Here is a 14,878-nt window from a genome sequence, read left to right as displayed (position 1 = left end):
ATTATTGACTGTATGTTTTGTTTATTCCATGTGTAACTCTGTGTTGTTGTATGTATGCTTTATTCTTGGCCAGGTCACAGTTGTAAATGAGAACTTGTTTCAACTTGCCTGCCTGGCTAAATAAAGGTGAAATAAAAAAATAAAAACGACTTGTCTACAAAATCATATTGTTGTGACTGCTTTCAAATAAAGGTAATTGCAACTGGCGCGGTTTTCTCCTTTGCTCACTGACTCCACAAATAACAGGCCAAGAACATCAGCCATTTGTTGAAAGTGTCAGGGGCCTGGGGTCAGAAAGAGGAATTAGTGCTCTTCCTTGCCTCAAGACTAAAACACAGTATAATGCAACAACAACATTAGCATTGATGAAATCATCAGTAGGGGAAAGAACAGCGGTGTTTCTCAACATTTATTTTCAGATGTAATATTAAAATCAGAGCACTGTTACTGAAATGTGATGCAATGAGATTTTAGTTAGAAGTTAGATTGACAGATATGCTCAAAGAGATTGTTGCAAACAGCAGACAAAAAAACACAATGATAGTGTACACACACACCATATAAACACAAATATAAACCGAACACTTTGGTTCTTTAGCTGCTAAGTATTCTGACTTCAGAGTCATGTATTTAACATTTTAACTAAACCAATTACTACTTAGTTAACATTTACAATTAGATATGCATAATATTGGCACAGGCTTGAAAAAATAAAATATATATTGATTTAAATTTCAATTCTAATCAAAGTTGCACGTTGCACCTTTAGGGCATTTTTACCCTGACTAAGTTATAATATCCAGCACTGATATTACACTTATGGAAAAACATATACTTTCTTGCTCATACAAAATATAGAAAAGGAACAGCTTTTATGATTGGAGATTCTCATATCATAACGTGCTAAAAGTTGCAATGAAGAAAATGGATGGCATGGCATGCAGTATTGCTGACTGTGGTGCATGCATAGATAGATATATATATATATATACTATTATAGGCTAGTCAGTAAAAAATGGCTATATATGTAAACATTGGAGATGTAGTGTGGGGGACATCCTGTAAAGAAAGCTGACATGGTTCCTCTAGTCGCTCCCTCCACACAGCTTTAACAGCAGTTTCTTATAGTCCCCTGAAGTGTCTCCCTGTCATAGACAACAACAAACACATCAACAAACTAGTCCAGAACATCATACTAGAATGCCTAACTTGCTCTATAGCAGTAGCATTATTGAAGGTACTGGTGTGTGTATGTGTGTTGGAATTTGTGTAGTGATGAGGAGAGATACTTACAGAGATGTCTGTGTAGAGCGACTTGCCATATGTCTTGACGTATTCCTGACGGATATCCAACATGTCCACCTCAGAACGGGTCACCATTATCCGAATCAGGGTTTTGTCCTTGGTCCCGGCCCCCTGAGAAAACACGCACACACACACACACACACACACACACACACACACACACACACACACACACACACACACACACACACACACACACACACACACACACACACACACACACACACACACACACTTATTTAAAGAGTACAGTTATCAGAAGCAATTACTGTAATAACAATGCAATATCATTGGGACTGGTAAAGTGAAAATGTAGTGAGTGTAAACAGTGTTCACTTATCAGTCGTGGACAGTTTTGTTGTTCTGTGCTGTATGTACATTATGTTCTAATCAGTCCAGACAGACAGACATACAGACAGAAACGGGGCGTGTCTTACCTTCATGGCCTTGTAAAGTCTCTCAGCAAAGTAGGCGGGTGTGTTCTTAATACACTTGACTGGAACACAGAGAGAGCAGAGGGTTAGAATTAACCTTAGTAGGTGGGCGCTAGTCTTCGGAGGGAGGGACTGATAACATGGCCCAGTCTGTTTGTGCTACAATGCCAACTCCTAGTCAGTCATTGTCATGCCAAATGTTTAGCTTGAAAATGAAAGCTATTGAGTTTGCAAGAGCACAAGCAGACTTGAGACAAGGTGACTGATACTGTGTGTTGAAGGAAACTCTCAGAAACAAACAAAACTAACGGTTAAAAATGATATGAAGGGATAAAACTGAAAATATTGTCAAGTCATATCTGAAACCAGAACTGGAAAATACCCTGAGTGTACAAAACATAACAAATATTGCCCGCAGAACAGTCTCAATTCGTCAGGGCATGGACTCTACAAAGTGTCGAAAGTGTTCCACAGGGCTGCTGGCCCATGTTGACACCAATGTTTCCAACAGTTGTGTCAAGTTGGTTGGATGACCTTTGGGTGGTGGACTATTCTTGATACACACGGGAAACTGTTAAGCGTGAAAAACCCAGCAGTGTTGCAGTTCTTGACACAAATTGATGTGCCTGGCACCTACTACCATACCCCTTTCAAAAGCCCTTACATTTTCTATCTTGGACATTCACCCTCTGAATGGCACACATACACAATCCATGTCTTAATTGTCTCAAGGCTTAAAAATCCTTCTTTAAACTGACTCCTCCCCTTCATCTACACTGATTGAAGTGGATTTAACAGGTGACATCAATAAGGGATCATAGCTTTCACCTGGATTCACCTGGTCAGTCTATGTCATGCAAAGAGTTCATAATGTTTTGTATACTCAGTGTATATGAAAATATATGAATGTAGTTTGATAAATGTAATAAACACAGTCAGAAGCGTGAAATACATTTTTAAACATCACATCAACATGACTTCTGTACGGACAAACATCATGCATAATGGAACAAGCAAACAACACATCATTACTATGAAGTGTGTATGGAGAGTGAGCATCTCTTGATACAAAGTCAGATAATAACAACGATGTCACCCAGTCAAAATAATCTAAAAGCATGTTACTGTACCAGTAACCGGAGCAACGTTGGCCAAGTGAAGAAAAATAACAACAACAATTACTCATTCAGACAGCAACAGTGTGACAACTCACATATTGTTATAGCATCTTCTATAACATATTTTCACAGTAAGAATGAGTAAGCTATGGGTGTTAACTGTCAAGAGAATTTTGTTCTCATGCTCATTTTCCAATGCAATTAACACTCTCTGTCGGTTTCTAAGAATATGTAAGGCTCTTATTTAAATGAAACGGACAGAGATCAGTCAACTTAGCCAATAGTGCTTATCGAGAGCTCTGCTCATAATACCATGTACATTGGTTTATATACCTCACATTTCATCATAAATGTCCCTCCTCCTCTCAGATACAATGGCAATATAGTTGACAAGCCTTTTCACATTGTCTGTCACCTGTTAAACAATCTACTACAAGCCCAAGGTCTCTCCCCTTTCTGGGTGGGGACAGAATGTCCTGTAAGGAACACAATATTCCAGCCGGTCTGACGATAGCTCCATTCGTTCTAACAAGGAACAGAAAGTCCTCGTTCTAATTCTTGACTAAAACTACACACATTATATTCAGTGTTTTGATTATAATAGGATTCATACATTCATACAGTGACAGGGTAGTATTCTACTGTTTAGTTATAGTTCTACGTTAAATGTATACATAATTTAGTCATCATTCATATACATCCCATAACATAACACATTCAGCTTAAAAAGAAATTCCCAGGTACTGTTACGTCAAACGGTGAAACCCCATACAGGAATTGGGTGGAACCATTGTTCAAGTTTTTTTTTGGTAATCCCCTACACATACATCTGGGTATTTCACTCTGTGTGTGTGTTGTTAGTGGTGTGACATAGAGTGTTAGTATGTGTTTGCGTAGAGACGTGTAGGTGTGACCTGAATGGGTGTGTGTTAACCAAAAGGTGTCCTCTTACCCACGGCCACCATTCCACTCTCCAGGTCCCCAGACATTTCTCTGTCGATGCTCTTCTCTAGGTCTCTGCCACACATCTGCTGATACTCATGGAACACTGCACATATGCACGCACACACAGGCACACACACACACACACGGATAAGGTAGTGGCAAAAGCTATGAATCAAGATGAGCGGACAGCACCAGAGGACTGATATTTCATATACACTCAGTGGCCATCTAGTACCGGGTCAGACCCCATTTGCCTCCTGAACAGCCGGAATTCCTCGAGGCATGGATTCTACAAGGTGTGGCGTTCAAACGTTGCTCAATTGGTATCAAGGGACCTAACGTGTACCAGGAAAATATTCCCCACACCATTACACCACCAGACTGTACCTTTGATACCAGGCAGGATGTGTCCATGGACTCATGCTGCTTACGCCAAATCCTGACTCGGCCATCAGCATGATGCAACAGGAACTGGGATTTGTCACACCAGGCAATATTTTTTCACTCCTTAATTATCCAGTGTTGGTGATCGCGTGCCCACTTGAGCTGCTTTTTGTAGCTGATAGGAACCCAGTGTGGTCTCTGTTGCAATAGCCCATCCGTGACAGGGTTTAACGAGTTGTGCGTTCTGCACACCACTGTTGTGCTGCGGCGTTGTTTGCATGTTTGTGGCCAGCATGTTAGCTTGCACGATTCTTGCCATTCTCCTTCGACTTCTCATCAACAAGCTGTTTTCGCCCACAGGACCGCAGCCGACTGGATGTTTTTTGTTTGTCGCACAGTTCTCTGTCAACCCTTGACACTCTCGTGCGTGAAAAGCCCAGGAGGGCAGCCGTTTCTGAGATACTGGAACCGGTGCGCCTGACACTGAAGACCATACTACGATCAAAGTCCTTTAGGTCACTAGTTATGCCCATTCTACCGTAGATTCTAACAGTAACTGAATGCTTCGATGCCTGTCTGCCTGCTTGCTTTATATAGCAAGCCACAGCCACGTTACTCACCGTCTGAAGGAGTGAACCATATTTGTGAATGGGTGGTGTACCTAATAAACTGGCAAGTGAGTGTACATTTAATTGATATTTGACTTCTTACAGTACCATTCCTCTCCCCTGTAGTTACCTGCTCTGAGGTGGGGTTTGCTCCTGGCACACAGGATGGCATTGAACTTGGACTCATCTGTTCCCACCTTGTTCTCTCCAGCAGCATACAGAGCCTGGACAGAGGGCACACAATACACACAGACATCTTTCAATGAGTAGGTAGAGATTTAAAGTATGCCGTGTAGGGTCCTGAGTTTTTCCAGCTCAAATTTAATGAAAAACACCTGTCCCTAAGTATGTTGAAGACACAATACAGTCTGTAGATTAGACGTCACAAGGTTCATTATAGATAAGAAATGGCAATTTACCTGGGCATCTTGTTTGGCTACAGAGATGTCCACTGTCTCTCTTTCATCTCGATTACCCTGAGAGCACAAACACAACACATAATCAGGGCCAGCTGCAGGTATAGGCAACATAAGCGATCGCTTAGGGACCCCGAGAGTTAGAATGGTAGAATACCCAACGTGCAAGTTAGACATTTGGTTGTGCAACAGCAGGTTTTCTCTTGTTTTTTCAGTCACTGACAGTCACTCAATTAACCCTGCCAGCTAACAAGTAGGTTAGTAAATTAGTCCAGCCAGTTATCTACACCTTGTAGTGTTAATGGGTGAATACTGACAGGGCACGCAGGACCATTGATTTTGTTAGTCACTCTCACTCAGATATCACTAACATGGCATAAGTCATGGCAACATGTGTAGAATTTCAGGAAATTTGCTTTAAAACTTCAACAAGGTATCTCTGCCCCATGGCACAAAGAGTATAATTGTATGAAATGTGTAAAACTCATTTTACAACCACTTTTTCAACCACAGACTTCAACCACAAGTCTGGTTCATCATTGGGAGCAATGTCCAAACGCCTGAAGGTACCACGTTCATCTGTACAAACAAACGCAAGTATAAACACCATGGGACCACGCAGCCATCATACCACTCAGGAAGGAGACACGTTCTGTCCCCTAGAGATCAACGTACCTTGGTGCGAAAAGTGCAAATCAATCCCAGAAGAACAGCAAAGGACCTTGTGAAGATGCTTGAGGAAACAGGTACAAAAGTATCTATATCCACAGTAAAACGAGTCCTATATCGACATAACCTGAAAGGCCGCTCAGCAAGGAAGAAGCCACTGCTGAAAAACCGCCATGAAAAAAGCCAGACTACAGTTTGCAACTGCACACTGGGACAAAGATTGTACTTTTTGGAGAAATGTCCTCCGGTCTGATGAAACAAAAGTAGAACTGTTTGGCCATTATGACCATGGTTATGTTTGGAGGAAAAAGGGGAGGCTTGCAAGCCGAAGAACACTATCCCAACCGTGAAGCACGGGGGTGGCAGCATCATGTTGTGGGGGTGCTTTGCTGCAGGAGGGACTGGTGCACTTCACAAAATAGATGTCATCATGAGGGGGAAAAGTATGTGGCTATATTCAAGCAACATCTCATTGCAACTCCCCTCCAAGTCTCCGACCACTACCTTGTATCCTTTTCCCTCTCGCTCTCATCCAACACTTCCCACACTGCCCCTACTCGGATGGTATCGCGCCGTCCCAACCTTCGCTCTCTCTCCCCCGCTACTCTCTCCTCTTCCATCCTATCTTCTCTTCCCTCTGCTCAAACTTTCTCCAACCTATCTCCTGATTCTGCCTCCTCAACCCTCCTCTCCTCCCTTACTGCATCCTTTGACTCCCTATGTCCCCTATCCTCCAGGCCGGCTCGGTCCTCCCCTCCCGCTCCGTGGCTCGACGACTCATTGCGAGCTCACAGAACAGGGCTCCGGGCAGCCGAGCGGAAATGGAGGAAAACTCGCCTCCCTGCGGACCTGGCATCCTTTCACTCCCTCCTCTCTACATTTTCCTCCTCTGTCTCTGCTGCTAAAGCCACTTTCTACCATTCTAAATTCCAAGCATCTGCCTCTAACCCTAGGAAGCTCTTTGCCACCTTCTCCTCCCTCCTGAATCCTCCCCCCTCCCTCCTCCCTCTCTGCAGATGACTTCGTCAACCATTTTGAAAAGAAGGTCGATGACATCCGATCCTCGTTTGCTAAGTCAAACGACACTGCTGGTTCTGCCCACACTGCCCTACCCTATGCTCTGACCTCTTTCTCCCTCTCTCTCCAGATGAAATCTCGCGTCTTGTGACGGCCGGCCGCCCAACAACCTGCCCGCTTGACCCTATCCCCTCCTCTCTTCTCCAGACCATTTCCGGAGACCTTCTCCCTTACCTCACCTCGCTCATCAACTCATCCCTGACCGCTGGCTACGTCCCTCCCGTCTTCAAGAGAGCGAGAGTTGCACCCCTTCTGAAAAAACCTACACTCGATCCCTCCGATGTCAACAACTACAGACCAGTATCCCTTCTCTCTTTTCTCTCCAAAACTCTTGAGCGTGCCGTCCTTGGCCAGCTCTACCGCTATCTCTCTCAGAATGACCTTCTTGATCCAAATCAGTCAGGTTTCAAGACTAGTCATTCAACTGAGACTGCTCTTCTCTGTATCACGGAGGCGCTCCGCACTGCTAAAGCTAACTCTCTCTCCTCTGCTCTCATCCTTCTAGACCTATCGGCTGCCTTCGATACTGTGAACCATCAGATCCTCCTCTCCACCCTCTCCGAGTTGGGCATCTCCGGCGCGGCCCACGCTTGGATTGCGTCCTACCTGACAGGTCGCTCCTACCAGGTGGCGTGGCGAGAATCTGTCTCCTCACCACGCGCTCTCACCACTGGTGTCCCCCAGGGCTCTGTTCTAGGCCCTCTCTTATTCTCGCTATACACCAAGTCACTTGGCTCTGTCATAACCTCACATGGTCTCTCCTATCATTGCTATGCAGACGACACACAATTAATCTTCTCCTTTCCCCCTTCTGATGACCAGGTGGCGAATCGCATCTCTGCATGTCTGGCAGACATATCAGTGTGGATGACGGATCACCACCTCAAGCTGAACCTCAGCAAGACGGAGCTCCTCTTCCTCCCGGGGAAGGACTGCCCGTTCCATGATCTCGCCATCACGGTTGACAACTCCATTGTGTCCTCCTCCCAGAGCGCTAAGAACCTTGGCGTGATCCTGGACAACACCCTGACGTTCTCAACTAACATCAAGGCGGTGTCCCGTTCCTGTAGGTTCATGCTCTACAACATCCGCAGAGTACGACCCTGCCTCACACAGGAAGCGGCGCAGGTCCTAATCCAGGCACTTGTCATCTCCCGTCTTGATTACTGCAACTCGCTGTTGGCTGGGCTCCCTGCCTGTGCCATTAAACCCCTACAACTCATCCAGAACGCCGCAGCCCGTCTGGTGTTCAACCTTCCCAAGTTCTCTCACGTCACCCCGCTCCTCCGCTCTCTCCACTGGCTTCCAGTTGAAGCTCGCATCCGCTACAAGACCATGGTGCTCGCCTACGGAGCTGTGAGGGGAACGGCACCTCAGTACCTCCAGGCTCTGATCAGGCCCTACACCCAAACAAGGGCACTGCGTTCATCCACCTCTGGCCTGCTCGCCTCCCTACCACTGAGGAAGTACAGTTCCCGCTCAGCCCAGTCAAAACTGTTCGCTGCTCTGGCCCCCCAATGGTGGAACAAACTCCCTCACGACGCCAGGACAGCGGAGTCAATCACCACCTTCCGGAGACACCTGAAACCCCACCTCTTCAAGGAATACCTAGGATAGGGTAAGTAAGGGTAAGTAATCCTTCTCACCCCCCTTCTCACCCCCCCAACAAGATTTAGATGCAAGTGGCTGTTCCACTGGTTGTCATAAGGTGTATGCACCAATTTGTAAGTCGCTCTGGATAAGAGCGTCTGCTAAATGACTTAAATGTAATGTAAATGTAAATCTCAAGACATCAGTCAGGAAGTTAAAGCTTGGTCGCAATGGGTCTTCCAAATGGACAATGACCCCGAGCATACTTCCAAAGTTGTGGCAAAATGGATTAAGGACAACAAAGTCAAGGTATTGGAGTGGCCATCACAAAGCCCTGACCTCAATCCTGTAGAAAATGTGTGGACAGAACTGAAAAAGCATGTGCGAGCTAGGAGTTAGTTACACCAGCTCTGTCAGGAGGAATGGGCCAAAATTCACCCAACTTATTGTGGGAAGCGTGTGGAAGGGTACCTGAAACGTTTGACCCAAGTGAAACAATTTAAAAGCAATGCTACCAAATACGAATTAAGTGTATGTAAACTTCTGACCCACTGGGAATGTGATGAAAGAAATAAAAGCTGAAATAAATAACTCTCTCTACTATTATTCTGACATTTCACATTCTTAAAATAAAGTGGTGATCCTAACTGACCTAAGACAGGGCATTTTTTTTACTAGGATTCAATGTAAGGAATTGTGAAAAACTGAGTTTAAAGGTATTTGACTAAGGTGTATGTAAACCTCCGGCTTCAACTGTATGTACTGTATCTATTCCTATGTATATGTATTTCTAATGTATACATTATTCTACATCTATGGGCCATAGGCTGTACCTGGGCCAGAGAGATGAGGAGTCTACGGAAGTGTCCTGAGGTGTCCCCACTGATGGCATCTTCCAGTGACTTCTTATTCTCTGAAATAACACACACAGCTTTCTTACACAGCACAGTACAGAGCAGTACACTTCTCATATTTATTTCAAAGGTTTTTTCCTCAACGCTATCTGTCGTTCCTGTAGTGTGTGTCTACCTGAGGAACTTACCTGTCTTGTAGACCATGTTGATCTCTCTGATCTCTGCGTTGGAGCGAGAGGACAGGATCTCTATCAGACAAGCCTCGTCTGTCCCTGCACCCTGTCAGAACATACAGTAGAGAACAGTTGGTAGGTTTATGACATGAATATTACTATTTCTCTGTTCGTTAAACTAGTTTAGCTAGTTGTGTCAAACACAAAACAAGAACATTCCACTTGTTTGCACGTACGAACGCAAACACACACACACACGCTAAGAGAGAGTATCCATGTCAGTGATTATAAAAACCCTTTCACAAACCTTAATGGCATCTTTGAGTTCATATGCATCAAGCTGGGCTGGGGTCTTCAACATGGCTAGCACCAGCTTCTCAAAGTTCCCTGACAGTTCTGACTTCAGATCCTTAACCAGATCCTAGGAAGGCAAGGGGATACAAGCTTGGTATAATTCAATGCTAACCAAGATATTATTGAGTTGGGCTGGTGCTCAGTGGTACAGAGAACAAGCACGTTCACTGTTCTATAACTTGAATATTGGCACCGTCATTTCCTGTACTGCTTGAGTACTGACACCTCTTTTAGAATATTGGCTGTAAAATATGATAAGTAACGGCAAATATATAGAAAGCGTACCGGCACCCAAAATGAGTGGCTTCATGACCTACTTCAGTCCACTTCAAGAATTAATGCTATCTGTGTTCAACTGCTGTGCCATGTGTGTTCCGGGTACTGCTTTCATGGGGTCTGAGGGAATCAAGTCCCCCAGCTACGTTGTTAACTGGCAGAACCATCAGCTGCTGTTGAGATATACCCTCTGACCCTCCCTGAACCTCACTTATACAGATCATTGTATGATGCTGTAACACTCATTATATTAATTTCTTCCACAATAACTCAAATTAGATAAATAAATTATCACGTTTTTAAATGTAACTGTATTACCTTTCCGTAGGAAGTTTTGAAGGCCGCGAGCATGGGAACACGCTGTATGTTTGAGCGACTCCCTAGCAGGTCTATGATGGCCTGTTCATCAGTACCTGTAGGACAAGTTCCCTGTCAGAACACATATTCAAAACTGCCCATCCATTTCCCTTCATGAGTTTATAACATCATTTTTTTTTACTAGTATAGCTCAGCAAATATCATTACCAGGTCTTCATACATAATTAAGTAATTCAAAGATTGAGGCTCAATGATAGAAGGCAATGTCATTGCTAGTGTTGAATTTACCTATCCATTCCTTTCAGATCTACACAAGTGTGTATTGTATAAGGTTACTGACAAGGGGTTGTTTCTGGACAGGGCCTATTCTCTCGTGACATCTGGCCATTACGCATGTAATATTTGTTTCTGGTTCCAAGATTAGATAGGGCTTAATGTATGCTCGGCCCTTATTCATGTGCTCTCTGACACCTGGTGTTGGAAGACAGGAGACAATGCCAAAGGACTAGTCAGCCCCCCCCACACACACACAAAATACTGTTACAGTATTCAGAAGACGGACTGTTGAATGTGATTGAATAGTACTATAGTATCCATGTTTGGTATATATCTGAAACGTGTTCACTGAGGATAACTCTGATGCTAACTATATGCATGTATGATCTCTGTGGTTACTTGTATCTGTACAAATCTGAATTACTATATGCAAAAAGGTTTTATGGTCCTCTCAGGAATTATGTCATATTTACACTGGTCTCATCCCCCACAAAACCATTTAAATGCTGTGACACCCTGCAGAGATTGGGCCTTGGTGGTCAGGTTACACTGTAAACTTTGTATCGTTTGATTGATGAAAAGTGATTGGTTCTGGGTTGAAAGGATACACCTTCAGATGTTATAAATGGAATTAAATGCCTTTGTTCTGTCTCTTATCCTGTATCCAGTCCATGGAGGAAGGTTGTATGATCAGTTCTCATTTCCTCGGCTTCTAGGCCTCTGGCTAGTAAGCATCTCTTTGTCCATGCTTTGCCTTGTAAGTTAACCTTAGAATCTACACTACCGGTCAAAACTTTTAGAACACCTACTCATTCAAGAATCTTTATTTCTTTTTAATATTTTCTACGTTGTAGAATACTAGTGAAGACATCAAAACTATGAAATAACACATATGGAATCATGTAGTAACCGAAAGTATTAAACAAATCTAAATATATTTTATATTTGAGATTTTTCAAATAGCCACCCTTTTCCTTGATGACAGCTTTGCACGCTCTTGGCATTCTCTCAACCAGCTTCATGAGGTAGTCACCTGGAATGCATTTCAATTAACAGGTGTGCCTCCATAAAGTTAATTTGTGGAATTTCTTTCCTTCTTAATGCGTTTGAGACAATCAGTTGTGTTGTGACAAGGTAGGGGTGGTATACAGAAGATAGCCCTGGTAATAATAAAAGACCAAAGTCCATATTATGGCAAGAACAGGTCAAATAAGCAAAGAGAAACTACAGTCCATCATTACTTTGAAACACGAAGGTCAGTCAATTACGGAAAACTTAAAGAACTTTGAAAGTTCCTTCAAGTGCAGTCGTATAAACCATCAAGCGCTATGATGAAACTGTCTCTCATGAGGACCTCCACAGGAATGGAAGACCCAGAGTTACCTCTGCTGCAGAGTATCATTTCATTAGAGTTACCTGCCTCAGAAATTGCAGCCCAAATAAATGCTTCACAGAGTTCAAGTAACAGACATCTCAACATCAACTGTTCAGAGGAGACTGCGTGAATCAGGCCTTCATGGTCGAATTGTTACAAAGAAACCACTACTAAAGGACACCAATAAGAAGAATAGACTTGCTTGGGCCAAGAAATACGAGCAATGGACATTAGACCGGTGGAAATGTGTCCTTTGGTCTGGAGTCCAAATTGGAGATTTTTGGTTCCAACAGTGTCTTTGTGAGACGCGGTGTGGTTGAACGGATGATCTCTGCATGTGTATTTCCCACCGTGAAGCATGAAGAAGGAGGTGATATGGTGTGGGGGTGCTTTTCTGGTGACACTGTCTGTGATTAATTTAGAATTCAAGGCACACTTAACCAGCATGGCTACCACAGCATTCTGCAGCTATACGCCATCCAATCTGGTTTGGGCTTAGTGGGACTATCATTTGTTTTTCAACAGGACAATAACCCAACACACTGTGGGCTGTGTTAGGGCTATTTTACCAAGAAGGAGAGTGATGGAGTGCTGCATCAGATGACCTGACCTCCACAATCACCTGACCTCAACCAAATGTAGATGGTTTGGGATGGGTTGGACCTCAGAGTGAAGGAAAAGCAGCCAACAAGTACTCAGCATATGTGGGAACTCCTTCAAGACTGTTGGAAAAGCATTCCAGGTGAAGCTGGTTGAGAGAATCCCAAGATTATGCAAAGCTGTCATGAAGGCAAAAAATGTTTTAATATAAAATATATTTTGATTTGCTTAACACTGTTTTAGTTACTACATGATTCCATATGTGTTATTTCATAGTGTTGATGTCTTCACTATTATTCTACAATGTAGCAAATAGTAAAAATAAAGAAAAACCCTTGAATGAGTAGGTAGTGTATATGCCTACAATAATGCTTTGTTAATGTCAGTATAACCGTATAACTTAAGCTTTATGTCTTGTATTCATTTTACAGTTTTGAAATAATACTTGCTTTGATAGTCACTTCCCATGACCATTCCTTAGTCAGCTAAACGCATAATACTCGATTGCACATGGTTTAACTGTAATCTTTTGCATTTGGCTAATTATCTTTATGAGTCAGATAAAAAAAATATTGGCCAATTGCTTAGTCTTATTACGAGTCGCATGTGAGGTATTTATAATATCATACACACTGTATATACAAATGTCAAATATTGCTGGCCACTAACTAACTCAATCACTGGACCAATGTATAAAAGGTTAGGGGTTGTTTCTGGACAGGGTCTAACTCACTCACGAGACTCCAGTTTAAGGGGCTAGGGGTTGTTTCTGGACAGGGTCTATTTAACCAACTCACCAAAGCCCTTCATGGCTTTCCTCAGAACCTCCACATCTCTCAGTGGGTCTGCTCCCGGATAATCCTTGATGCTTCCCCTGAATCCTCTCTGAAAGAAAAGGGAATTAATCCATAATGAAACCTGATTGCTTTACACTGTCAGTGTTATTTGCCAGTAAAACTCCTGGCAAAATCTCTTATAATTGACATCTCAAGAAGAGTAAGAAAACGATAGAAGCCCAATCAATATTAGTGCAGAACATTTAGGTATTCAAGTTTAAACCCTTGGATAAAGTATGGACCCGTAACCAGATGTATGCCTGCCTAAAATGGTATTTTGAAGGACTATTGTCAAAATAGGGTTAAATCCTCCCAGTGTGTCTTACATTGATGGCAGGAGAGACTGGAATGGCTCCACCTCCAGGCATGGACGGGTTGGGCAACGGGGCTTGAGGGTACACTGGCATTTGCTGATTAGGCGCTGGTCCTCCTCCGTAACCAGGCATGGAGGGGTTGGGTGAGGGTGCCCGTGGGTAGCCAGGCATGGGCTGGCCTGGATAGGCCATGCCTGGGCCTTGAGGCTGGGGCATCTGTCCTCCTGGCTGGGGGTACATACCATAGGGCTGTTGGTTAGGGGGCTGGGGGGCAGGGTGGGGGTATTCACCAGAGGTGAACATGGCTGCGGAGATCGGGTTGGCATGTGATTGGAGCAAAAGTGGGCATCCAATAAAATGTGCAGGAAGCTGATTGGTTTCAATTAATCTGCAAGCAAAGCTGTTTTGTAAATAATCAATTATATATTATAGATGTTGATTAAACATCTGCTTTTGTTTTTTTAATAAAGAGAGAATAAAAGACAATATAAAAAATAAAGTATACAAAACATGGAGTTTTGAAGGATTACAACAGTGAAAGAGAAGGTTGCAGCAAATTATTATGTTTTTGAAGCACTATCTAAGCTAATAAACATGAGCTACATTATTTTAGTCACGCGAGAGAGACTATCAGGAAGTTTAACAAGAAAGCTGCAACATAGATAGATATGAGAAAAAGATGACCATGGTAAAAAGTCAATAAGGGGGGTTGTACTGTATTTTCATGCCAGACTTACCATGGCTGGGAGATTTCCTGCGTTGAATCCAGGGTTGGACAGATTATCAAGACCAAAGGCAGGGAAACCAGCACCACCTCCCCAACTATCTGTAACAGTTGACATAGATGGGCATGCCACTAAACTGTTTATGGCAAATCACTATGTACTATTACTACTGTTTTACAAAAGTTTGGACTGTTTTGCTTTGATGTTGTGGTTGTATATGATTGTAGTCAA

At 43.3% G+C, this 14,878-nt stretch overlaps 1 protein-coding gene across 1 annotated transcript in view; it reads right to left on the bottom strand.

Annotated features, from left to right (window-relative positions):
• Positions 1–394: 394 nt before the first annotated feature.
• anxa11a (annexin A11a) overlaps positions 395–14,878 on the bottom strand; it is a 30,205-nt gene continuing 15,721 nt past the window's right edge. Inside the window, exons 3-15 of the mRNA XM_035748540.2 lie at positions 14,660–14,748; positions 13,935–14,150; positions 13,570–13,657; positions 10,522–10,616; positions 9,881–9,994; positions 9,589–9,679; positions 9,380–9,459; positions 5,214–5,270; positions 4,925–5,018; positions 3,810–3,905; positions 1,743–1,801; positions 1,294–1,416; positions 395–1,145 (exon numbers count right to left, since the gene is read on the bottom strand). Of these exons, the coding sequence (XP_035604433.1) occupies positions 1,086–1,145; positions 1,294–1,416; positions 1,743–1,801; positions 3,810–3,905; positions 4,925–5,018; positions 5,214–5,270; positions 9,380–9,459; positions 9,589–9,679; positions 9,881–9,994; positions 10,522–10,616; positions 13,570–13,657; positions 13,935–14,150; positions 14,660–14,748 (1,262 nt within the window). The 3' untranslated portion in view covers positions 395–1,085. The remainder of the gene's footprint in view (positions 1,146–1,293; positions 1,417–1,742; positions 1,802–3,809; positions 3,906–4,924; positions 5,019–5,213; positions 5,271–9,379; positions 9,460–9,588; positions 9,680–9,880; positions 9,995–10,521; positions 10,617–13,569; positions 13,658–13,934; positions 14,151–14,659; positions 14,749–14,878) is intronic.

Source organism: Oncorhynchus keta, chromosome 2 (assembly GCF_023373465.1).
Source record: "Oncorhynchus keta strain PuntledgeMale-10-30-2019 chromosome 2, Oket_V2, whole genome shotgun sequence".
NCBI classification, from domain to species: Eukaryota; Metazoa; Chordata; class Actinopteri; order Salmoniformes; family Salmonidae; genus Oncorhynchus; species Oncorhynchus keta.
The sequence above is the reverse complement of the archived record's forward strand: the minus strand, read 5'-3'. Positions and strand labels throughout refer to the sequence as shown.